This window comes from Drosophila miranda, chromosome 2 (genome assembly GCF_003369915.1).
Source record: "Drosophila miranda strain MSH22 chromosome 2, D.miranda_PacBio2.1, whole genome shotgun sequence".
In the NCBI taxonomy this organism is placed as follows: domain Eukaryota; kingdom Metazoa; phylum Arthropoda; class Insecta; order Diptera; family Drosophilidae; genus Drosophila; species Drosophila miranda.
The window spans coordinates 18,501,582-18,527,398 of NC_046675.1; the positions used below are offsets into that span (position 1 = coordinate 18,501,582).

The 25,817-nt window shown below is 46.5% G+C and overlaps 1 protein-coding gene across 4 annotated transcripts; it reads right to left on the reverse strand.

Annotated features, from left to right (window-relative positions):
- Window positions 1-2,761: 2,761 nt before the first annotated feature.
- On the reverse strand, window positions 2,762-25,750 carry LOC108155233 (homeobox protein abdominal-A). 4 transcript variants are annotated; one of them, XM_017285925.2, is made up of 6 exons: window positions 24,464-25,750; window positions 22,723-23,749; window positions 21,584-21,831; window positions 18,350-18,397; window positions 5,337-5,560; window positions 2,762-5,224 (listed from the first exon to the last, which is right to left on the reverse strand). In XM_017285925.2, exons 2-6 carry the CDS (start codon window positions 23,541-23,543, stop codon window positions 4,856-4,858), a joined length of 1,710 nt encoding a protein of 569 aa, XP_017141414.1. In that variant the 5' UTR covers window positions 23,544-23,749; window positions 24,464-25,750; the 3' UTR covers window positions 2,762-4,855. The 4 variants fall into 4 exon arrangements, with proteins under 4 accessions (XP_017141414.1, XP_017141411.1, XP_033245929.1 ...); XM_017285922.2 differs by having other exon boundaries at window positions 21,584-21,834; XM_033390038.1 differs by having other exon boundaries at window positions 21,584-21,834; window positions 22,723-23,440; window positions 24,464-24,576.
- Window positions 25,751-25,817: the final 67 nt, after the last annotated feature.

Here is a 25,817-nt window from a genome sequence, read left to right on the forward strand (position 1 = left end):
TCATCGCTTGGCGTTTGCGGCTTTGTTTGCCCTGTCAAAATATTGTAATTCTTTTTTGGCCAGGGCTCAACCCGCTAACGAATTTGGATGCCATAAATTGCCAGAGTTTATGTGCGATTTGGCATTAGAATTACACGGCCGACTAACGTTGATGCCCGGGGTCGCGAGACTGAGAGGTGGTGGATATATGTATGCATGCATACGTAAAACATGAATAAAACATATGGCGGAAACCGTTGTTCCAACGCCTCCAAAAGTTGGCATCTCGCTGGATTGGTGGGAACCATCCAGTTGGTAGAAAGTCCTCAAGTGTCAAGAGAAATGGCTGAGCTACTTGTATATTCTAACAAAATATAATAACGTCTGGACAATTATTTGAAGATCTGGGTACAGTTTGCTTGGAAAATGCATATTCTTTCGAAATAACAAAGGGAATATAGTATTACATTATAGTATGTTTGTGACGCAGAGAAACAAAAAGTTCCGACCTCTCGGATTTTTATAAATTTGTAACATAATATAGCATTGAGATATCGGGAAAAATCTCTATTAATGAAGAACATATCGCTGCCCAACTGTTTTTACAAAGGATTCCTGATTCAAGATTTATCTTTCTTTTGGAGTACAAGTATATAGTATTATGTATTGGGAAAATTTCTTCGTACAGCATATGAAATAAAATATTTCAAATGTTGCCTTATCGCGTCGATGATCGCCTTTTGGGACAGTTTAACCGACACAAAAACTTTTCTAATAACAGCATCCAAATGGGAACTTATGCCTAGCCCGTCCCGGCCTGTGCCGGCCCGGTCCCATGCAGCTCTGCGTGCTCATCCTACGTGCTCTGCATGGTGAGCAGAGACATCCGCCGTGAACCCAAGACCGAACTTGTACCCCATACCCTACTCTCACTCAAACTGTCGTGCCCATTCCCAGCATCAATGGAACAATCTTTGGAACGCCATTTTGACGTTTTCGAAAGTTTCTTTTATTGCATACATGAGCCATTTGGGTGCTTGGGCTTCCGTTTCCGCAGCCATTGCCATTGCCGAGGAGTCAGCTCGTTGACGCAGCCATTACGCCGTCGTTGCTCCAAACAGGACAAGGACATCGTCTGGCCTCCTCCTCCGCCAGCGAATCGAACTTATCCTCAGACTACGTCGCTCCTTGGTGCACATGTGTGTGCCATAAATGCCGTCGTTATGTGTGCGCTTATTATCATAATCCGTTGAGTTGTTGCCGCATTAATTAAATTTAATTAAAGGCGTTTTGCAACAGTTCTCGACAGAACGTGGCCACATTGCAAATTGCAGAGCTACTTCTCCGGCCACAGCGAAAGTCGACCCATCCTCCCCCTACCAGCGAACGCGACGAACCCTAACCGCAATCATCCTTTGGACGAGGCATGAAATCAATTTCCATAAAACGGCATTCGTTAATTAATATTTGTGGCCTCGGCATTAGCAAGCGAGAATTTATGAATCCCAAAGAACTCTATTGTATCAAGTCAATTTGAGCGGAAATATAAATGAAACGTACGGTTCGATATATGAGTAGTAGAGATTATGTGTCTATTACTATTGTCAAGATAAATTAGTGCACATGGGGATTTAACCAATTACGGATGAATATAAGATCCATTATATCGGACGAGGGAATCTTACAAATGTAAGTGTTGCTCGTAATCCCATATCGCGAAAACAGAAAATCGATTGAAAATAGACGACTTAACTTACGACTTGACACCCCGACTACTACCCCGACTAAAGGGAACGGTTGCTTTTATAATATTTGTTTTCACAATATCACCTGTAAAAGCTTACTCCAGCAGGGGAATATCAGATCTATTTGAAAATCATTGTGTATCACCCAATCTGAGGATAAAATGGATCAAATTGGATAAGTCCAATAAAATGTACTTTCTTTACCTTTAACATTTCTACATATCTTTTACGTTTCTAGCTTCTAGCTTTTTGGATTTAAGTGTAGCCATAAGTGAAAGTTCCACGGAAATAGGCCCATATATTCCTAGTTTTGGATATCCAGAAAAACGCTTGCATTGATAGACTCTAAATATGAAGAAAACTTTCTCAAAGCAGATTAAATTGGAGCACAGAGCACAGCCCCACTCCGCAATTATTTCGACATATTTTCTTAAGTTTTTATTTTTATTTATTTATTAATTCTTCACTTTTGTTGCTGGCTTATACTAAAGTTATTTTGGTTTCGTTTGTTTGGGGGCTCGCTTCAATCAGTAACTCATAAATCCACACTTTAATCAGCCCCTTGGCTCCGGCCAACACTCTTCGAACCCGGGGAATGGTAGCTTCTATATATGACGTGAGTGTTTTGTTCGAGTTAATCCAGTTTCTTATTATAAATAGTAGTTATGCAGCATTATGTACAAATACGATGGCAAATTTTGGGCGCCCTTCTTGATCTAATACTAGGATCTTTATAAAGTTATAAAGTTCGAATATAATTCAGTTACGTATATTTCGGTTCTTGTTTCTATCGCGATTCCCCAATATTTCGCTTCGGTTTCTGTGAGGCTGGGTGAGTAAACTTTGTTGGTTAGTATATAGTTATCGATTTGGTTGCTACGTATATATGGTCTTTAGGTATTAGGCTAATATTTAGATTGATTTCAAGTTCTGGGGCCGTGGCAAGTGGGACCCCGTATGGATGGGTTCTTGTTGCAGTTGTTTCCCAGTCGATGGGCGAGCGCGCTGGGTGAGGGGAGTGAGTGAAACAAAGGTTGTTTAATTGTAGTTATTTTCGCATTCATTTGAAATCGCATAAAATTATATAATACACAATTCGTCACAACTAAACTTAAACTAAAATTAACAGAAGTATTTAGCATTAAGGTTCAAACAAAATATTAAGTATGCGCTAATTTTCTATGCCATCCGAATGAGTCGAAACTTAAACCAAAACAAACACATCTATATATAAACGAAAACGGAAACAGAAACAAAATTTTCTTCAATCGGTCTTGAAAAAAGGCAAAAGGTTGTCGCTACCCATTAATATCACTCGAACCAATGCAAAACAGGGGGACAAAGCAGACCTAAAGCGAAAGATGTGCGTAGGGTGGGGCATGCTGGTTGGTGGTGGTGTGTGGAAAAGTGTGACTCGACTTTGACTGCATTTAATGTTAACATTCTAGATACACATACACTTAGTTATTTATACATACACATAAAGTTCATATTGTATATATTTTTAATATATATTCATATATGTATATTTATATATGTATATTTGTCATTAATTGTTTATGTAAATATGCGCTTCGGTTGTGTATAATAAATAGATCTTGACTTTAATTCAATTTGCAATCCTCAAAGATTATGCTAGGTAAATTTAATTTCGGGAAGTGGAAATCTACGTATATGGGGTTTTTCCGCCTTCTCTCGTAGATGGCATACTCTCTGCACTTCTCTCCCACAATCGTCCTCGTCCTCGATAGTTTGTCTGTTGTTGCAACCTTAAGCTAATACGTATTTCAGAGTTTTCTGTTTGTGTTTTTGTAGATGCATGGACCTTTGCGCCTCGCAATCAATCAACGTCTAGCCCATTCTAGTACATCACTTAACTGTAGTTAATTTAAAATTTTAGTCACTGGCAAAACGACAATTTATTTCTTAGCTTCGTCTGAGTCCTCTTTCTATATATTTCAATGATTTTCTTTCGTGATTTGTTATTATTATTATTACGTATTTGAAATCGTGATTATGCTTTTGGTATGTTGCATACCGTTGTTCGTTCTTACAAATTTTATATATGGAAATATTTGCGCAATTTGCTTGCATATTTTCAGATGCTACCGATCGAGACGCTGCGATCGAGTTGAGTCGAATTAAGATTAATATGGCATTGAAGAAATCATTGTATTCAAAGCGTGGGCGGGGCACACAACAAAATACGGCAAAAACACACGGTAAACACCTCACTTAAACAGAACAGGAAGGGGTTTTCGAAGAGTCTCGACATAAACAAGGATTTCCAATAAATAGGTAAATACAAAAGGTACGCTCTACGCTCTAACACTAGAAGTAAGTATCTTTAAGCATATTCATATATTGTGTACTCATGTCAAACTCCTCGTTAAACATAGTCGAACGTGGCTCTATATCGTACTAGGTAATCCTACAGCAGTCGCAAATAATTTTACAGTTGAACTCGACTCCGTTACCCTGCCCACCGCATTGGCTGAACGGGAACGCGGGTAAGGTGGTTCTCTGACTATTAAAAATCGCTCATTTCGTCCGTAGATCGTGTCTCCTGGAAACTCCTCTTTCTTCTTTTAAGCATATACCGCTAACGCTATTCTAAGTAGTTCATGTTATCTATTATCTATGAATATTAGCATGTTGCGCACTTCAGCCCATATCCGATTCGCTGGGGTGGAATTTGATTGAACGGCTATCCACTAGGGGTTGAAAGAGAAGAAAATGGAACAGACTCTGTAGAGCTGCAGTAAAATCGAAGGTGTGGCTCTGCCTATCAAATAGACAGCACCACCCCATGAAAGCTCGCGAAATCTGAGGATGACAGCACTCGAACCACTTCACCCCATCTCATCGGATCGCATCGGAGCCACAGTGCGCGCTCATTGATTTCGCATTCGTGTGTACTGTACGTATTTCTGTATGCTTAATTGAATTTATATCCATTAAATGTAGACTTATGTAACTATTTACTATGTAAAGGTTTACGTATTTTAGTTATCGAGTTTATCTTTCGCTTTCTCGCGCTACTCAGACGAGGAGACGAAAAAGAACGCCGAACGGCGGTGGTGGCGTGGTGGCGTGGTGCTAGTGGCGGAAGATTGGCTGGCGGGGGCAGCTTACGAGTTGACTTTACTGACAGCCTTCAGCAGATCGTGGTTGCTCTTGTCCAGGGCACTCATCATTCCTAGGTTACCGCCGAGCCCGCCACCAAGACCGGGACCGATTCCGGCGCCGACACCCACGCCCATGCCCAGGCCGAGCTTGAGATCGTTCTGGCCCACGACGGAGTGGTGCAAATGGCCTGGATTGTGTGAGATGATCGAGTGGTGGTCCTGCTGCTGTTGCTGCTGCTGCTGGTGCTGCTGTTGCTGTTGCTGTTGCTGCTGCTGCTGCTGTTGCTGCTGTTGCACTTGCTTGTTCTGCTGGGCGGATTTCATCGTCTCCTGAGCCTTCATCTTCTCCTGCTCCTCGCGGTCGCGTCGGGCCTTAAATGGAAAGGAAAACATAAGGAAAAGGGTTTTAGTTTTCCGCTCGAAAGTCGGTCTCTAGCCCACTGTCAAAATGAGGGCTCTGGAGAATCCTGGGGGATCGACTCACCTGCTCGTTGATCTCCTTGACAGCGCGCAGCTCTTTCTTCAACTTCATGCGACGGTTCTGGAACCAGATCTTGATCTGGCGCTCGGTCAGGCAGAGCGCGTGGGCGATCTCAATGCGGCGTCGCCGCGTCAAGTAGTGGTTGAAGTGAAACTCCTTCTCGAGCTCCAGCGTCTGGAAGCGCGTGTAGGTCTGCCTGCCGCGGCGGCGAGGGCATCCGTTGGGGCCTGTGGGCGGGAGAAAGAACAAAGAAAGTCACGTCAGTCACGCACTCACACTGTCTGGCTGTGCATTGGTATGATAATGTTGTTCGGCTTCTTTGGGGCTGTCTTTTCTGGCAACTCTTAACGAGTCGCAGACGCTGTCAGACAGGCGGGAATGGAACTCTGCCTCGCCGTAACGGGCTGCAACACATGTCACGCGTCGCCGCCGCATGATTTTTTCCTGGGTCTGTGGATGGGGATCCGGGATGGGGAGTTGGGAGCGGAGAGAGAGAGAGTGCACTGGCTGGAAATTAAGAGCCAAACAAACAGTTTGTCTAACAATCATGCTGGAACACGGACTGGAAGGGTGGAGAGATCTGACGTCAGCGACAGAGCAGCAGCAGGCGCCCCAGGACTTGGGCTCCCCGGGAAGCAGGCTGACCCAGCGCTGATTCCGCCTTGGATTGCACGCAGTGCATGGAAGGGTGAAGAAACACACCGGCACCCGCTGCGGCAGGTCTCGCCGCGGTGCCCAGCAGTATCGCCCTGTGTTTTTGACTCGGTTTTCCGTTTTCCTACGCTCCTATGCCAGGCGATTCTTATTTTATTTTCTTTTTTTACCGATTTTCCACGCTACCTGTGCGAATTTTTTGCGCGACGGTGCACAGGCTCCGTGTTTATGTTTCGGAAATCAAAATTTCGCTATCTACAAATTGCTGCCGCATCCTCTGGATCAGAGCCTCTCACTTTGGGTCGACCGCTTGCCGTTTTATGGCTTTTATGTCGTGCCTCTCTCTCTCTGTTTTTGCTTTGTGTCGAGTTTTTCCTGTAAAAGGTTTTCGTGTCGGCAGCAATTTTTTATGGTTTTCAAGCTGCGACTTTCCCACTACAACAACATTCGAACCGAATAAAAAAAGGACAATTTTTGCGTAACACTGTGAAAGGTGCATATCTTGCGATTCTCCGTTGCATTTTCAGTTGCAGCTGTAAATCATTTCGGGTTTTCAAACCTATGCATTTTTTATGATATTCGACAGTTGGCAAAATATTTACGGATCGATTGAAGCCGTGACATGAACGGGCAGCTCTACCTGTGCTGTTTATCAGCTCTGGTGAGTCATTCCCAGATAAGACAAGGTCGGAGACGAAAGCGAAACCCCCCCCACCAGTCCGAAATCATTTCAAGTTGATATTTTTAATTTTCAGAAAAGCTTCCGGGGACCATTCAATCGAGAAACATCCAGATGCTGGCTTGTACGAAGTCGTCTGGACCCAGTCGGGGAAAGCCAAAAAGCAATTTGAATTCTAATCAAACTCCAGCTCCTTCTTGGGGCATGAGTGGGGCAGGAGTTACGGAATACCGAACTAATCTAAATTATTTACACGCTACAATGAGCAGCTACAATTCGTCCCATAAATCACGACTCCCAGGACACACGCGCCCCTAAACGAGATTTATGAGCCCCGCAATGGCGGCTGCGACGCGCAGGTGCGAGCGAGACGGCTGCAGTGCGCACAGGAGTGATGGAATCCAACATGGCTGCCGCGGTGTCTGTGTCGGACAGGTAGACACACGCACACAACTACAGAGTGAGAGAGCGTCTGTATGGCAACGAATGTGCTGACAGAGCAGGAGCGGGGGGAGTTCAGTGGTGAGTCGGCGCAGGCAAACCGGAATTTTCGAGAGAGAGAGAGAGAGAGAGTGAGATGTGGGGAGAGTGAGAGTGAGCACACATAGCAGCAGGAATTTGCTATTGATTTTCCATTGAACCCGGCCAGGAAAGCATTTTCACTCAATACTCATTTTCAAACTGGCAATCAAATCATGATTCGAACGCAGAGACAGCTATGGAAGAGACGAAATTCCACATTTTAAACAAAAATATCAACTGAGTCGAGTTTGTGACTGGCAGTACATCGTGAGGTCTTTTAGGGTTCATTCATATTGATAAATCCTATTGGACATAAGGAATTATAAATTAAGGAAAACTACGGGTGGAGTAAATCTGACATCAGACAATCGGGTTTCCCCCCCGGGCTTCCTTGAAGATTTGGGGACTTTCGATTGCGCTCTCACAATATATTTTCCTAATATCTCGATAGTCTTGACAGTCGCTGAGCAGATATCGCATAACTTTGGAGCCGCATGCACGGCGGCTGGCCTAACCGGTTCGTTGCACAATTGCGCAGAAAACCATTTCCATTTTCCAATTAAAAATCAATTAGCGCGCCGTAAATCGAGGCTAAAATTGACTGATACGGGTACTCCTGGCCCGAAATGCAACAAGTAAACAAATCAGCGAGCTAGAACCAGAACCAGAACCAGAACCAGAAACAAACAGAAATTCCAGACGTAGCGGCGTTGGCCAAATAGAGCAAGAGGCACAATCGAAGTCGAGTGCCGAGTGCCTGCTTTGGAATCAGAATTGAAATCAGAATCTGATTAAGACTGAAGAGCGTGGACCCGTAGCCGCACTGACGGGGAACGACAAGACGAGATGGTCGTCCCAAGGCGCCGCTGTCAACGTTGCGAATGGGATTTGGATGGTTATGAGAATGGTTATGGGGATGGGAATGGGAATGGGAATGGGCCCAGACCCGGACAGCGTCTATAACAATGACATTAACAATTAAAAATATTAATAATCATAAAAGTAAACGTAATTGTTCAATAAACAGCGGCGCGTATAAATAAGCGCAGAAACATACGAAAACGAGGCACAGAAAAAAACAGCGCAGACCGAAACTTATGATGACATAAAAATCATAAAAACAATTCACAGCGTACAATAAAGATACACAAACACACAGACACACGCCCAGTGTGAAGGTGGTCTAAGCGGAGGGGAGGTGGAAAGCGCCATAGTTTATATGGGTGCGAGTATTTGTATCTCTGTCTGTCTGTCTGTGGCGTATCTACATATATCTGTGTGCACTCGAAAGTGGTTCCGTGGGGACGTTGGCAGGTCCCGGTCCCCGTTCCCGTTCCCGTTACCCGCCTCTTTTTCAAGCGACACAAAATTGTACAATAAACAAACATTCATTTTGTTGTATTTCGTGTTTAGTGTTTGCCTTCTATTCCCTCTCTTCTTCCGCTCCGCTCCGCTCCTCTCGCCTTTGTTTTTTGGAAAATAATAAACAAATGTACATATCGCTTGACACAGAACTCCGAAACATTGTGGTCAGGCCCCAACCCCAACCCCAGCCCCAACCCCAACCGCAACCCCAACCCCAACGAGCCTCGAGTTGTGTACATACTCTTACCCGTAGCCCTGTTGTTTCAGTTGTGGCAATTAATTTGAATTCTTTTGTCGGGCCTAACTGTTTGCCGGCCCATAAATTCCTGATTTTGCTGCTGTTGACCAGCCGCGAATTGCGAATCGAAAGTTTTCCCGCCGCTCCGCTCGCTTGTTTGTTGACTTTTGGCGCGCTTGTCTTTGAACAGAATTTGGGCGAATCTTGGGAGGTTTTCTGCACATTCGGCTGATCTCAGCAAGCTCTGGGAGCTTGAATGAGCTTGAATACTATATCTTCACTGGAGACCGCCCAAAATATAGGGAGTGAATGCAAAAAAAAATTGATGAAAATAAATGAAAAAAGATTATGATGAATAACAGCCAGAATAACAGATAAAAACACAAATTTTAATATCTGTTCTTGAATGCAGAAAAAACAAAATTTTGGAGTATGTATTACTGTGATATAGGATTCTATCTTTAAAATCTATAAATCTAATATTCTGTTTGTTGAACTACCAACACAGACCACAGATATATACATATATATAAATGTATGTAGATATTCAGCCCTGCAAGGTCTTAAAAGGAGGACAAATATTATTGATTTATCTAACTTTTTCAACCGCAATTATTTTCTCTTTTCCCGGATATCGTGGTTCCAGCATATACATATGTACACCGAAAATACGAATACCCATACATACATACATTGTACGTATGTACAAATGCTTATTCACGCCCTGGTATATTTATCTGGTTTTTGGAGAAGCAGAAATCTCGCTTGTGAATTGTGTGTTCGTGGCTGGTTTGGTGTGGTATGTTTTATGCTGATTTGTTTATATTTGGTATGAATTTTCGAAACTAACTTCCCGGATGGCATGCTGAAAGATATATAAACAAACGGCAGACATTTAACATGCCCCAAGATCCACCCATACGCACATAGCACGCTCACAGTCACGCTCATATCTGTACATGCACGCAAGTGAGGAATAGGAATTTTGTTCTGATGGCTACAAAATTTCTGCTGCGTGGATTTGCCTGAGTTCAAAGCTTCCCCAAGCTGGGGAGCGGGCCGAACGATCTTTCAAGCATTTAGCGCAAATTGCAGTGTTCTCTGGTAAAACGACATCCCCGGGGACCGTTCTTCACAGCCCGGGATATGCAAATGCGAGGAGTCCTTGGAGCGGCGGGAGCAGAGCAGCGGCGACGAAGACTAATTAAAGTTTGAAAGAAAAGCCGCTTAAATGCTCCTTTGACAAGGCTCTCGGGCAACATCTGGCGCCTTTGTGCGGCTTTTAGCTGGGGGAGGCAGAGCGAGCAGAGCGGGGGATGTGAGGGTGGGCAGGTAAGCGCCGCCATTAACTTGTGCTCGACCCGGGGGTGGCAGCCGGGAAGCGGTAGAGGTGGAGGCAGAGGGAGAGGCAGAGGCAGCTCCTGGCTGCCATTGCAAATAATTTATGTTTATTAAATTTATTTAAATTTAATCAGTTGCGCGAGCATTTCGTACGCCCAACCGATGCCGAGGGGAGGGGGTGGGCGGGCCAGAGGGGTGTGCTTTGTGCTCCTGCATTGGGGTTGGAGTTGGGGTTGGGGTGGAGGAGAGGCAGTAGCTGGGGGAGGCTTTTGCCTGCAATTTATGTGCAGCGCATTGGCAATGTTGTTGTCTGTGCCATCAGATCCGCCACACCCCCCGTCCTCTTCGCCCCCGGCAGGCCCGAGTGCCAGGATTGCTAATTGTGTGCTTAATCTTGCAAAATATATGGGAAGCTACAGCCATAGCTGTCGCTGTCTGCTGCCTGCTGCCTGCTGCCTCTTCTGGGACGGGGCCAAGAAAATTGGCAACAAATGTTGCAACTACTCGTGCCTCCCATTCGCCCCGTACAGCTCCTGGGGGATTAATATATTCTCATCAAATATTTCACGCCATCATTGGATTTACCCCTTGTCGGAATGGATCGAGGAGGAAGGGGAAGCGAATGGACTGGGAAGCATTAGCTTTACTTTGAAGAAGGACTCGACATTGAAATTGAATCAGGAAAACAAAAGGATTTTGTTAGATTAAGATATAGAAATAGTTGGGGGAATCTGTAGAGTCGAACATTTGCTTTGGAATTGCCAATTAACATTTTCAACAATAGTTTACATAATTAATTCCAAGATAATTACACATGCTCTGGACTAAATTAAAGGTAGTCAGTCATGGAGGCTCCTTTGGAATTAATGAATTATTTTCATTAAAGATTACTTGGAAAAGAAAAATTATTATCCTTACTCAAGGACAAATCTGAAAAGTGAGACGAATCATTTTCCAAATCCATATGCCACAAATAAGTACAATCTTTTCTGAGCATCACCTATCGATGCATTAACTGGATAAATACTTATGTTTTCGCAATTTTCTATTTTATAGTCAATCGCTGAATGCCTCTCCAAATCCAAACAGACCACAACACAGCCCTCACCCAAGTCTCACTCGTACTCGTATAGGACCAGAGCCATGGCAACATGGTAACTGCCGAATACTCATTTTTTCTCTTTCAGCACAGCGAAATGTGAGAAGGAAACGGGAAAAGAGACACAGAGACAGACTAAGAGAGAGAGAGAGTGTGTGTGTGAGAGACGGCGAATAACGGCAACGGCAGCCATTAGAGCCATTCACCCTTACTGTCTTTATGGCATTTTTAATCTCGTGGGTGGTTGGCGGCACAACCTCCACCCTCTTAGTTGTACTCTGCCTCTGTTCCCCCCCCGCACAACGGAGACGGCATTTTTTGCACGCACTGCAAACACGAGGGTGTGATAAGACAAAATACCCGACATAAATGTGAAAAATATATGGCCAAAAGTGAAAAGGGCAAAGGGAAAACGGAAAACGGAAGAAGCCCGCCACAGAACGGGCAGGAGCCAGTATAGGAGGAAGGAGTGGTAAGGAAAGGAAAGGAAAGGAAACAAGCCAAATCAGACCTTTGTAGCCAGCCCCACTCCCCCTCCATCTCATCTCATCACACCGAAGTGGTTTCAATAAATTTGTTGGCCCAGCCGAAGAGGGAAATGTGGAAATGGGGCTGGTTCTGGGTCTTGGTCTGGGGCTCAACTAATTTCGGATGGCAGCGGACGGACAAGACAGCTGGAGCATTTGTAGCGATGGCCTATAAATGGCATTAGGCGTCTAGAATTGGTAATCCGAAAGATTTTTGCAAACGGCGTCTGCGATGTGCTTGACAGCAGTTGTTCTGTGCCTCTGCCGCTGCCTCTGCGTCTGCAAGGGAGCTTCCGGCACACACGTGTGGCCAACTGACCGCAACTTGAGCACCCTCAGTGCGCCCCTGTCTGGGTCCGTGTCCATGCTTGTACGAGTATTTGTCACTTCCCGGCTCTGCTTTGGGCTGTCTGTGCGCCTTAATTTAATTGCAAATGAAAGGCGTTCATTTTAATGTGCTCCGGCTGCGATTCAAATCGCCGCGGATCGATGCGACACAATCAACGGCCATTCGATAATCGCAATGAAGTGGCGCCAGAGCGCCAGAGCGACTCTTTGTGAGGGTATGTGTGCATGGGAGAATGTATCTGTGGGGAGCGCCTCTTTGTTGGGTTCATCAACACTTTTCGGGTCCTTTGTTTGCGATTTCCTCGGCTGTGGGAGGAGAACACAAAACAAAGGGCCAAGGGAAACTTAATCTTTGGGTTTGCATAAATTGAATACTCTTCTGCGGTTTTACTCGAAACGAAATTACATTTTCGACCGAAACTTTAAGCCAGTATTCCGCGATCGGTGAAAACTAAAAGGGAAAATGTCTTACCTCTACCTCTTTTATATGAGATTTCAGGTATTCCCCATTGGAACATTCCACCAAAATGACAAAGTTCAGATACCCTTTCGCCACAGAGAGACAGAGAGGGAGGGAGGACAAAAAAGGTTCAACAGCAGCAGTAAAATAACTGCAATTGGCCTCGTCTTGCCCTGTGGACGCCTCATTGGCTTTGGCGCTCGGGAAAGGCGAGGAAACTGAATTGAAATTGATTGCCTTCATTGGCTGCCGTTGCCTCTGCCGCTTCTGTTGCTGCTGGCCGTTTCCAAGTTCATTTGCTCGTTCTATGAACCTTGGCAAGCATTATATCGACTTTTATTGAAAATACATATAAATTGAGCCAACTGCTTTCGACGGCGAGCAGAACCCATCGCATTTTGGTATTGTTTGGTTTGGTGTGGTGTGGTTTTCTTTCGCCTTTTCCTTTTTCGGTTCGTTTTCCCAATGCGTTCACGGCCCAGTGCGCACGGGTCTGGTCCGGCTGGAGCTGTAGCTGGAGCTGGAGCTCGGCCCGACTTACGAGTATTCCTATTTGGTAAAAACAAACACGAATTCCAAATTCCTATTCCTATTCCTATTCCAATGCTGAACTTGAGCAGATGTCGGCCATAACTTAGATTGCGTGGGCCGACTGGAAACGATGACGTATTAAAATGCCATTCCCCCATCCCTACCCCTACCGCTACCCCTGCACAGACCGAAAACGTGACACTTAAACTCGTATAAAAAGCATCGATCGATCGATGCGGGTTCTATATTTACCTAGGCGTGCACATAATTCATGCTTATCCCGGGTCCCCATACCCCATACCCCATACCCCAGCCCCATGCCTCAGAGTCAGAACCCCAGTCCCTGGTCCCGCGGATACAAAATTCAATATGCGCGGGTCGCCCTGCAGCGAACAATGCACTCCACAGCACTCCCCCCACCTGGTCTAGAGTCCCCCTCTGTGATGAGGTGTGGTCCTGTGGGCTCCTGAGAAATTGATTGTTGTCTGATTGCCTGCTCCCCGTCGCATTCCCAGTTCCATTCCCGGTCCCGGTCCCGGCTGAGCTAAAAGTCGAAGTCGAGTCAAACCACAACGAGCGTCTTTCGTTTTTTCCATTTCCTCCGGCATTTTCGATGGCTGACAAACTTGATTAATGGCTTACACACACAAGGTAGAGTTGGTCTTTTGTTAATGGCTGCATAAGAGTCATTCGAGAAAATGGTGGCTGATGCGACATGCTATCCGGGAGCCCCTCCATGATCCTAATCCCAGCAGCCTTTTGTCCTCGACAAGTTTTATTTCTTGGCATTGTTGAGCCCTTTCAAGTTTGGTCTTTACAAAACTACGAAGCTCTCCAAAAGGCTCAGAAATTACCTGAATGGCTTCATTAGGCGCTGAGGAGGGAGGAGCAAGGAGAAGGATTCTCACAGTGAGAAGAACTGGAATAACGAGTTCTTCCAGGGCAGGATTTGGAAATACAATAGGCGTGATTGGAATCTAGGGAAAGATCCTCGAGATCGCATAATTGGAGAGTGAAATGATGGAACAACTAAATCGGAGATGTTCTACCCCTAAACTACAAGGAATTAGTTGACGAGAGTTCAAAACATTCAATTCTGAGAGGATTCTGAGAGGGGAAAAGAAGCAAGCTATGTAAATTGAAGAGCTTCTAGCCTTGGTTCCAGCCTTGGACTATTTCCGTCTCAAAAGAAAATATCTTCAAGTCTTCAAGAACACATCCAAAACTATTAAATCTGATCCCAACGAAATTCCATGAGGAAACTCCCTCCGAAAAGCCCTACCTGTGTGCTCCGTTCACTGTAAACTGTAACTACTGCAAGTGCCTCGTAACCATCCACATTTCGAAATGGTTATGGCGCATCAAGAGGAACGAAGTGCATCGTAAACACTATAATCTCGGCAATTAATCAGGAGAAATGATACATTTAGCAAAGAGAACCGCACAAAGAGTGCATTAACCGACACCAAGAGCGACTTGTATAATTCCGCGATTAAATTAATATTAACTGTGCGCCCTCTTCAAATTAATTTCAACCTCAGGAGGGGCGTCTTGGGAACGGAAACGGAAGGTAGCACGCAGGGCACGCGAAACAGACGAAACAGAAAACGGGAGGCGGAAAAGTGGAAAAGTGGAAAATTGCAAATGTCGCACGACAGAGCGGACTTCAAGCCCACTTCTAAACGAAAGACGATTCGTTAAATGAAATATTTAAATTAATGAAAATTAACAAACTTTGCCTACAAAAGACAAATACTTATGCGGATTCCCTCATATGTGTATGTGAGTATATTTAACAGGGGAATAAACTCTGAATGAATATGATAGGTGGATGGTGGATGGTGGATAGAGGGGAGCTTCAATTGTCTGTGGAACGTGTGCGCTTTTAATTTGATTTTGTCTGCGCAAATTTACATGTATACAGGACGAGGCATGGAACGCGCCAGTCTGGCTGCCATTTTGTTCTTGTCTGTGGCACTGTCTCTCCCTCTCTCTCTCGCTCTCTCTCTTTCTGGCTGTGATGTGTAATTCAAACCCTTTCGCCAATTTGCGCCACTTGGGCATTAAAACCGCAGATTAACAGCCGCACGGGGCAGTTAAAAAAGGGCAGAGCTCCGCTCGCACTCGCAGAAACGTGTCATTTCGAATTTTCCGCCGCCGCAAATGAAAAAACAACGACACGAAACGTGCCGATAACACGGTGTCGCACATGCCCCTCTCCAGCCCATCCTCCCCCAAGGGGAGACAGGGAGAGAGCGAGCCAAATGTAAATACACCAACACAAAATAAAATAAAATAAAGAAAAAACGAAAACAGAAACAGAAACAGAAACATGGGGAAGGAAAACACCAGAGAATCGGAAATTAAACAAAACCCGAAACGAAACGAAATGGAATTCGCTTATCGCGCCTCATAAATTAACCCTTGCAGCCTGTCCATGTCCAGGCCCACTCAGTCCGAATCGCATCCACATCGACATCCAGGTCCACACCAACAGATACAGCCACACCACAGATACAGCCACACCACAGATATGGAATACATATACAAACATGCGCTACAGACAGTGCCGTTGAGTGGTCGGATAGGGTCTGGCAGGGTCGCGGCCTGTAGCGACGTTTATCTGGCCGGACGGAGATGGCGGAGACGCTTCGCCACTGACATTGAGAATCAGTAGTGCACAGACAGATCCCGATCATGATTGAATTCCGAATAATTGACATTCGCCGCCAGAGACTGGGTCGGAAATGAGAGATGAGAGACCCCCACTATAATTCCTGCTGACTGCTTGCTCACTTGCGACCAAGTGAGCTCCTCGTCGTGCTTGTCATGGGCAATAATTATGGCATGTAAAATTAATTAAAATAATTAATTTTGTTATTTCGATCGCACAGATCGCAGTGGGGCGAATGCGAATGGTGCCGAGATAACGTTCCAGTGGTAAATATTTAATATAGACTTCGAGTTGAAATGAATTCACAACCACTTTTTACTTAAATTCTCATCAATATTAAAGATTCGATTCTGTGCGCCCTTTGCAAGACAATTGAAAGCCTAATTTGCAGATTAGACTTGCCTCCAGGAAAAATTCCTCCATGCAGATTTTCGCAGAAAATATTGCAACCCAAAACCCAGCAAACTCAGCAGCAAAAAACGGAATCTGTGCAGAAGTACAGAAGTGAAACTGCAGCTCGGGGAGTTAATTACTTGTCAAACAGCGGCTGTTAGTGCTGTAAATTGGCCGAATGACTCCGTTCAACGCCAGAGATTTATTTACAAAGCAAACACCAGAGGATCACCAGCAAGCAGAGGAGAGGAAAGAGGAGTGATCAGGGGTCCGAACCCACTCGAATATCAAGCGATCTGTGACGTCGAAAGCAGAGCCATGGCACGTTCCGCTGCGGGCCAACACCACAAGCACTAGCACCAGAGTCGCTGAGATCCCCACTCCGGTTTCAGCCTTGGCTGCGGGGAATACTGTTTTCCCAGTGGCAGTTAAACGGTTCGCAATTACATGCTACAGTCGTCAAAAGAAGGGCACGACTGGCTGGTGGGCTACTATGCGTATGCGCAACGTAATCACTAAATCGGGTTAGCATGGAAGCGATCTACACAATAACAATCATTTTGGACACCTATTCACTGTAGTATCACCAAATCGGTTGATTACTTTTAAAACTTTCGATCACAATATAACAATTAGCAGTGACAAATGAAAGGCTTCGCTAACAAGCAATGGGTACTCGATACTATCGATTTTTAATTAGAAATGCATTGGATTCGAATAGTAATTTGCATCTATATGGAATTCTTGAGGCTACTAGTGACTTATTAAGCAACGATTCAAATTAACTTTCATTCGATAGTTGCTATTCACATTGGAATCTTCTTAAACTTCCACTTAATCGCATCAGCAAAGTATTGACTATCCCATGACTTATGAAACTCTATTTTACGACAGTTTCAGGTCGTTAATCAATTACACAACAATTACAATCTGCAGTTTCGAATAGTTTTCCCATTAAATATGTAGCTATTCAGTCAATCAATTATAGTGGAGTATTATGGGACTGTGAATGCCGTTTAATGACTGCCCATTGTAATCGACAATCGCTACCCGTGCTTATGGCCCCACGGTTCCCCCGATTGTGTGTCTGTCTACACATTTATTGTACTTGTACGGCAATGTCGTTGAACTAATTGTAACGAGCTGCACAACGTACAGACCCAGACCCGAACCCAGACGCTGAGATTCGCTAAACAATCGAGCTGCGGCAGCATAATCATCGCCATTATCTCAGATCGCGACCATTAAACGGGGATCGGGATCGGGATCGTTTGTTGCGGTGCTCGTTGCGGTAGTCGTAGTCACCATCCCACCAACAAAATCTTGATGATCGTTATGCACGGCGCAAGACCATGCGTAAAATCGTAAATAGTTCATAAAATGACTATAAAAAACCATTTAACGACGCCCAGAGCAACAGGCGCATCGCTGATCGGCGATAGGACCCGGTGCGATCGGTCGAATCGATCAGTTGAGTGGAACTGAGTGAGTTTTTTCCGAGCCGAGCTCCTTAATTGTTATGGGCATCACACACGGTAGCGCTGTCGAGATTTTGGGGGGCCTCTGCGGCAATACAGTTCGATTCGATCGATCGTCCATCAATGTGATTTACGGTCTTGGTTTGCTACTTGGCAGCTATTGGCATGGCTGAGTCAGGCAGGTCTTCTCTGCCACTTTCACAGACAATCCGATTAGCATAGAGAGCGTACCCATGCAGTCTGCAGTCTGCAGTCGGCCAGACCCCGGCCGGCTGCCAGTTGCTCCTTTCTTTCTTGAGCGATTGTCGGGACATTCGCAGGAAAATGACTTCGGCAAACAAAGCGAATGCACAATGGCTGAGGCGGGACAAGGCAAGGATTTATGACAGGCAGGCCAGGACGGCGGTGAAAGTCGCCGAGTCAAGTCAGCAGGAGCGAGTGTCGAATGAGGAAAGCGAAGAACCGATTACAGCCGGCTGCAGTGGTGCAGGGTGCAGGGTGAAGGGTGAAGGGTTTGGCGAGTGAAAGCCGGAGGGAGGGCGGTAGGTAGTGCCTTTTTAAGATGCTCTTCAAGGACATTCCGGCATTAAAAAATGAAAATTTGTCCATATTCCTCGCTTGGTTAGGCGGATAACCCATTAGTATCCGCATGCTGCGGGCGGGCCGGGGAATTAACTTCAAGGGTTTCCGGTAATTGCGGTACTTACCATTAAAATCGCCGCAAACGACGCGCTCGAAGGGGCTTCCCATCCAGTCTGCAAGAGAAGAGAGTAAAATAACGGTTACTTTTCGGCTGTTGGTAATTTCTTTATACACGCAAAGGATTCATATGTTGCTAATGTAAAATTCCGCGCCCATAAATAGATTGCTACAACCTTGAGGGGATCAGGCTGGGCAGCAGACTTCAGTGACGATCTCTCAAATCATGTTCAACGGCCCATCCCCTTCTTCCATTGGCAGCCTCCATAAACCACTCAATCGGGCCGTTTTGAATTTAGTTGTCAGCGCCATCGAAAAAAATCACAATTGGCTGGGCTGGGCTGGGCAGGGCCCCTGCAATAAGTGGACCACCAGCAAAGTGAGCCTCTGGCCTGTCCGACCAGTTCTCACTGGATCGGCATCGGCCACAGCCAAAGTAGACCACGTCGAAGGCAACCCCAGCGAAGGCAGCGCCAGAGTCGCCGACTCCTCCGCCGAAGCGACGCCTAATTAATAAGCAGATGAGAAGCCGCTTGCCAGCGCTGGCGCATTTTTAATTAAAATACACAAATTTCTGTGCATTCGCCCTGTCGTTGCTGCCACTTTATTTGACACACGGACGAACGGAGGGACGAAAAGACAGACGGACAGAGGGACGAGCGGAGGAGCAGTCGCTACTATGCACAAGCCAGGGCTGGAGCGAGTCTCGGGACCGTCTTCTTTGTCGCATTGATGATTGCCCAATTTATGGCCAGCAGCTCTTATCTCCAGACATTGGCAAGGCAGCATTCGGTGCACACTGAGGCAAATCTGCACTGGGAAAAACGTTTCGCAGCTACGACATTGTAGAGATGGATCTTGGAAAATGATTGTCATCTTTAAAGATTGAGAGCAGGCGAATACGTTCTTAGAGTCCCTCGCATTGTCTTCTCTGCTTTCCATATAACTGATTAGTTTTCCTTTCCTTCCAGTGGACTCTACCCTCAACCTGCCTGCCGTACAGCGCGTGCCGGGCTTGCAAATTTCCAGTGCTGTAGTTGGAAAAACATCTCTGCATTTTCCTTCCAGACGGGCTGCGCTTTTCCAGATAATTAAGAAAAGTTAACCTCTTTGCTTTCTTATCAGCATAATCAGGTACAGCCATGCCGCCCCCTCCTCATGCCACGCCTCTGGCGCAGCACACCATTCGTTGCAAGCTGCAACATTGTTGACGCTGTTGCCCGAGTCGGTTGGGTCGGTGCAACGATGTGAAAATGAAAATTCATTCAGACGCTTTGGCGTAAAATATTAAAATTCATTAGTTAAATTGCATTTGGCAAGCATTCAGCTGTAAAACGTTGCCGTTGTTGCTGTTGCTGTTGCTGTTGCCGTTGCCACTACGTCCGGGTCTTGGTCTTGGTCTTGGATGTGGTCTCTGGGTGGGTTTGGAGGCTTGGCTGGCATCGCAGGCAAAGTGAAAGCCAGCACCGGACGGGGGCAAAGAGTTGATGGTGGAGCAGAGGCGGCAGGGACATGGACGATTCTTGCGCGACTCCATCAAGTCCCGCGATTCACATGCAACTGCATGGATAAATGCATGTGTATCTATGTATTTCCGAGAGTGCACAGTGTGCAGGGGGGCGCGGGGGGCGCGGGGGACAGCGGATGGTGGATGGTGGATAGCGGTCGGAGGGGCTGCGTCTACGTGTCGTGCACTTGGCTGCCATAATGGCGTCATGCTCGTATTTACTTTCATCGCAGCCAGTCGTCGTTGTCGTCGCAGTCGTCGCCTCCTCTATGATCTCGTTGACAATTTTATCGTCTTTGTGCTGTGAGCGGAAGATATGCAAAATATCTCATTGTGCGGAATACCCTTTATCTTCGGGCCCGGTCGATGCAGATGCCAGTGCCGATACCGATGCGGCGTGTTTTTTCTATGGCCCGGCTCTGCTAACCCCGCAACTGGGTCCAACAGGTTTGGCTTGCAAATGGTTCTATTAATTATATAAAAGGGCATGTCTAATGCAATTGCGATGTCACTATATTCAACCCAACTGGCCTTTCAGTTCTTTAATCGAAAACTGCATTAATGATTGAACGCGTTCAATTTTAAGTTATGAAAACCTCGATGTATTTTATCTTTCAATGCTAATCTCAGACAGATATAATCATCCATCTTCTACTAACTGAGTGAAGAAAATGTGCCCGTTGTGTTCGCAAATTTGTTTCATATCTACCATATTTTGTATATCATTTTAATATGCCTCAAAAGTCGAACACAACCGCAATTATTCATGCTTTTAATTCACATGCTATTGCCATAAATCCAGGCCGTGTCCGAGTCCCAGCCATTCTCGGGCAAATGGATCGCTCGATGTTTTCTCTATTATGGCGACTGATGTGCAGTTCATAACTCAGGCCAATTGACAGTCTATTCATACGTTGTCTGCCATAACTCAGAAGGCATTCAACCCGAGCCGCCTGGGGAAATGTGAAGTCGTTCGATTCCTCCGTCTTTGGCATCGTGGAAAACTGAGTGCAGTGCTGGGAAATGATAAACAAGTCTGCCTGTCTTCTGTGCAGAAAGGCGCGCGAAAATGAGCGGATCGCGTAAATTAAAGTGACCCACATATATTCCGAGCGAACGTTGTACGAGCGACGTTTGCCGCATAAAAAAAGATCGCCTAAATGTATCTGCATCTCTCTCTTTCCGCGTATCCGAGACTAGTTTGTATTCGTGGGGGCACAGCTGAACGTGTGTGCATGTTTGTGTGTGTGTTCGGCAGCCTTGAGGCTATTTAAATTATAAATCGACGAGCCGAACACACCAGAAGAGAGGGGTATTTCAAACTATTTTCATATTCATTTTTATCTACTGCCAACTTTTTAGCTCTTTGTTCCCGTCTTGGCCCTTCTGTCCCTTATGGACCGTCGTCCCCCGTCGCCCATGAGAGAGAAGCATTTTGTTTGGAATCTGAATCGGACGGGGGGGGGGAACCCGGTTGGAAGACGTATGCGAAATAAACGACTGGGAAGTGCCCCGAAAAGTGTTCATTAGGCCTCGGAATTGGATTCAGAATCGAAATGGAAATGGAATTGGAATGGGAAAACGTTTTGCGCCACGTTTATCTAATGTTTATATGAGCCCGCGGCCATCGAGGTGTGAATTCCCAGCCAATGCCCGACTGAGTGCTTTTGATTTATGCAGATCTTGTGTACACAGTGTCGGATAAATTGATTCATTCGGTTGGGCCGTGACTCACCTGTGAGCGTCATCCAGGGATACCTCGGCAGATCTCCAATGCCGCCACCAGCCCCGCCGGCCCCAGGCACCACCCCCGAGGAAGGCTGAGTGCAGGCGTTGCCGAGAGGGTCCACGCCCATGGCCCCGGCATTCGCGGCGGACACGGCCGAGGCGGCGGCTGCGTGCTGATAGAATTGTGCGAAGCTGGCGGACGCCGATGCAGGTACGCTCATCGACTGGTAGCTGTTCATCACGGTGTCCGTGTACCTGCTGCAGAAGAAGGAAGAAAAAACGCAGAAAGAGAGAGGGAGAAAGTCGATTAGCACGAGATCGTGTTTGTTTTCTTGTTTGCTTCCGGCATAAGAGGCCAAAGTCAAATGCAAATTGAGCTGCCCTAGCAGTCACTGACCAACCCTGACCAGCCCTAACTGGGCCCATTCTCACTCCGACTGCGGTTACCTCTAATTGCCCACTAATCCCCCACACGCCCACCCAGCGGGAACACGTTGTAACAGGCCAATATGCAAATGGCCGCAGCGGAAGGCGGAAGGCGGAAGGTCAACGTGCGTGCGAATCTCGTGGCCGGCGACAAATGGCCACCAGCAGCCACCGCAGCGCTCTAATTGTCCCATTCCGGCCGCTCTTGACGGCCATTCGATGGGAAGGCTCAATGGGAAGGGCACCAGCACCCGAGGACCGAACCGATAATTAGAGCACATTGGAAAGGGATTTGAGGTTGCGGTCTGTGGAGGTTTTCTCGATGGTTTCTCTGGGCTTTTTTGCTTGACAATAGATTCGGGATTTGCGTATTCAGGTTTTCGAGGAGTTTTATGTCAGAAGCCAAGGGAGTTCTTGGAAATCTCCATGAATCAGAATTGGTGGGGAATGATAAAGATATCAGCCCCTGCCCTAAAAAACAGATTTCTTGGTTCTGAGAGTAACCCAAATGGTAATAAGTAAGTTGGAATGGATGCATATCCATTGGTTTCAGAGTAGTATATCGGACAGAAAGGATACTCAATAAAAGTAAGTTTCTTTATAGTTTATAAAAAATGGGTGAGTGGGAATGGACTCTAAGTTGAGAGTCTTAAGTTTCATTCAGACAATGAAGAAGAGCAGAATGGAACACATCTATAAATAGAAAGATCGTGGACTCACCCGCAAGACTTGTCCTCCAGTCCGGAGAAGCCGGCCATGCCGGAGAGTCCTCCATGGCTGCTGGGGTGGTTTGACACGTACGGATACATCTTGCTTGTGGGGATCGCAAACGAGGAGCTGGCCGCGGCGGCGGCGGCTGCAGCGGCTGCGGCGGCGGCTACGGAGCTGGCCGCGGATCCGGGCGAGTTGTCGTTGAGGCTGCGGTGCAGCGAGGAGCTGGCCGACGGCGAGGGGGAGCAGCTGCTGTCCCCGGTCTGCGAGTTGCCGGCCGAGGGCGGGGTCAGTAGCAGTTGCTGATGCGCGTGGACGTGCGAGTGCGAGTGGGCGTGGGAGCCCTGGGAGTTGACGGCGGCCGCGGCGGCGGCTAGCTTGTTGATGTGCTGCTGCTGCTGCAGCTGGAGGGCAGCGGAAAGCGACGAGTACTGCGACTGCGACTGCTGGTGGAGCTGTTGCTGCTGGTGCTGCTGTTGCTGGGCCTGCTGCTGGAAGAGCGCCGCGGAGGAGGGCGATGAGGACGACACTGGCGAGTGGGAGGACTGGCTCAGGTGTTGCTGGTGCAGCTGGTTGCCCAGGTGCAGGGCGCTGGATCCTGGCGAGAGCGATCCGGTCTGCAGGCTGAGGTGGCTGCTGCCGCTGTTGGTGCTGCTGCTGGCGGTCGCCGAGGTGTTCGAGCTAGCTGAGACGGAGGCTGCGGCGGCGGCGAGGGCGGCTGCGACGGCTGCTGATGACGAGGTTGGGGGGGTGGTGGTTAGGTGCGAACTGATAAATGGCTGGAACTGTGGGTACTTTGGCAGCATACTATCGAAAACAAATTTTGACATTGCACATATCTTGCTCGCCGGCCGAGAATCGCCGAGTCGTCGAATGCGTCGGAGTCGAGTCTGTTTTGGATGTTTTATTTTCTTTCGAGTCTGGGACTAGGATCGATTACTTCTGGGTATATTTTGTTTTTGGAGGTTCTCCGTCTCCGCTTTTTCTATTTTATTTTTTTCTAGCTTGAGTCCTTTGAGTGGCTTGAGTAACGATTCTGAATGGATCGGGGAGTAACTAGATTGAATATTTATGTTTTGCGTGTTCTCTTTAACAAATTTTGTTCGAATTCAGCTGGGAAAAACGCTCGATCTTTGGTTATTAAATTGTTGGATGATTATTCTCTCAATCAGATTTATGTCATTATAATCCAATGGGAATGGCACTGTTCTGCGTATAAATCAGGCTACAAATTGATCAAGTTAAAGTGCACTAAAAATGCCATAAAGCAGGGAAAATAAACTTGAGATCCACTAAAATTTGTGATAAACAAAAACCGAATACACCCAAAAGAAAAGCTGACAAATACGATATATACGATTATACGTGCGTATATATGTATGTATATCAGAAGAGATGGTTCGAAAAATATAAAAAGAACATTAGCCAAATTGAATATGTTCGTTCAGATTGGACATAAATCTCTCCGACGGCTGCTTTAAATCGCATTTCTATAGACTTTTTCTCTCAACAAATGTTCCCAGCACGATGCCAAAGGGTTAGTAGAACTACTTGGGGGGTTGCGGTTGTGAGGGGAGAGCTATCTCCTAGATTAGTACACTATATATGGGAGGCAAAGGAGTTAGTATACTTTAAGAGATACGAGAAAAGATATAGAGAGGTGTAGAGAGAAGAAACTTTGCCATTTTCCCGAGTTTGTTCTACTTGTAGACTTTCTAGTCTTGCAGAAAGTGAGAATGCATTTCGTTACCTTTCAGAGCTCGAGTGGAGCTCTCTATTAAATTGGCTTGTGTTTTATTGGAAAGCGCCTTCCGATGGGCGAGCAGGTTGTATTTTTTCAATGCTTTTCGGCCGAAATTGAACACTCACAACGAAATTTGTTAAATTTGCATATGGTTTCAGGTTGCCGTGTTGCTGCAGTTGCTGTGGTTCTGGTTCTGTTTCTGTGGTGTGTGGGGACATTTATTTGTTGTAAAAGCAATTAAAATGCGGCCATCAATTACGCGGAAAATGCACGGGTGGGGAGCTGGAGCTGGAGCTGGAGCTGTAGCTGGCCTGCCGTCGGATGATTTATAGGCGCGGGACTTAAAATGACGGCGACGGCGACGGCGACGGCACTCGAACTGGGACTCGGGGCAGCGGCAGCCCTGGCGAACGCGTTATGTTTTTACGGCTATTGGCTATGATTCACAGCGTTTCCTTTTACGACTCTTCAAGTGCGTGTGTGGTGCGGCTCGGTGCTGCGAATGGGGGAGAAAGGCTTTCTCTGGCTCAGTTCTGCTTTAATTACTTTGTTTAAAATGCCGTAAAACACTTTGCTCTCTCTCTTTCTCTTTGGCCCCACAGGTAGACGGGCGGCAGAATCGAACTCTCGAACCTTTTACGATGTCAACTTTATGACTTTTTAATTTTTATGTACTGCACACACACTTGTTTTGACAGTTTCTTGGGCCACGGTTTAATTTTTCATGGCTTTCGGAGTGTCAGTTTTCCCGATCACCTTCTGATTTGGCATTATATTGTTTTACTATATTCCAGAGGATGAATGTCGAGGCTCGCTCTGTTTCGTTGATGTGTTTCGTGCCACTATAAACTATAAACCGCACTATAACAGTTAAGTGACAATAAGACGAGCCCGAGTACAAAATAATAATAAACACGGCGAATCGGAAACGGAATCGGAATCAGTCGAGTGGAGGCTGGAAGGCTGAGCGTGGAGCGTGGAGCTTTGGCGATTGGAGCTGAGTGCTGAGCGAGCGCTGTTCCGCAGACACTACTGCGCGCCACGATAATAAATATTATAATAAAACGAAATTTTTAAAAGAGTATAAAAATTTCGTGTAATTGGTAATTCTTGCTGCCGGCGTTGACAGAGCGGCAGCAGCAGCGGCTGTGGCTATGGCTGAGGCTGAGGCAGAGGCAGAGGCAGAGACAGCGGCAGAGACGCGACTACGACGACGGGGGCGACGGCGGCGGCGACGGCGACGTGGAAAGCGCGGGCGCTTTTGGAGAGTTTGTCTGTCTGGACGACTGGTTACATGCTTTTCCGTGCCGAGAGAGTGCCGCGACGGCCGTTGTGGCGTTACGAGCAGCGAAACGTTTAT

Coding starts and splice junctions, on each gene's coding strand:
- LOC108155233 (XM_017285922.2), bottom strand. CDS start 23,543: ATGTCAAAATTTGTTTTCGATAGTATGCTGCCAAAGTACCCACAGTTC. Junction 18,398..21,583: donor TCCCTGGATGACGCTCACAG/GTGAGTCACGGC, acceptor CTTCTCTTGCAG/ACTGGATGGGAAGCCCCTTC. Junction 5,561..18,349: donor CGTTTGCGGCGATTTTAATG/GTAAGTACCGCA, acceptor TCCCGCCCACAG/GCCCCAACGGATGCCCTCGC.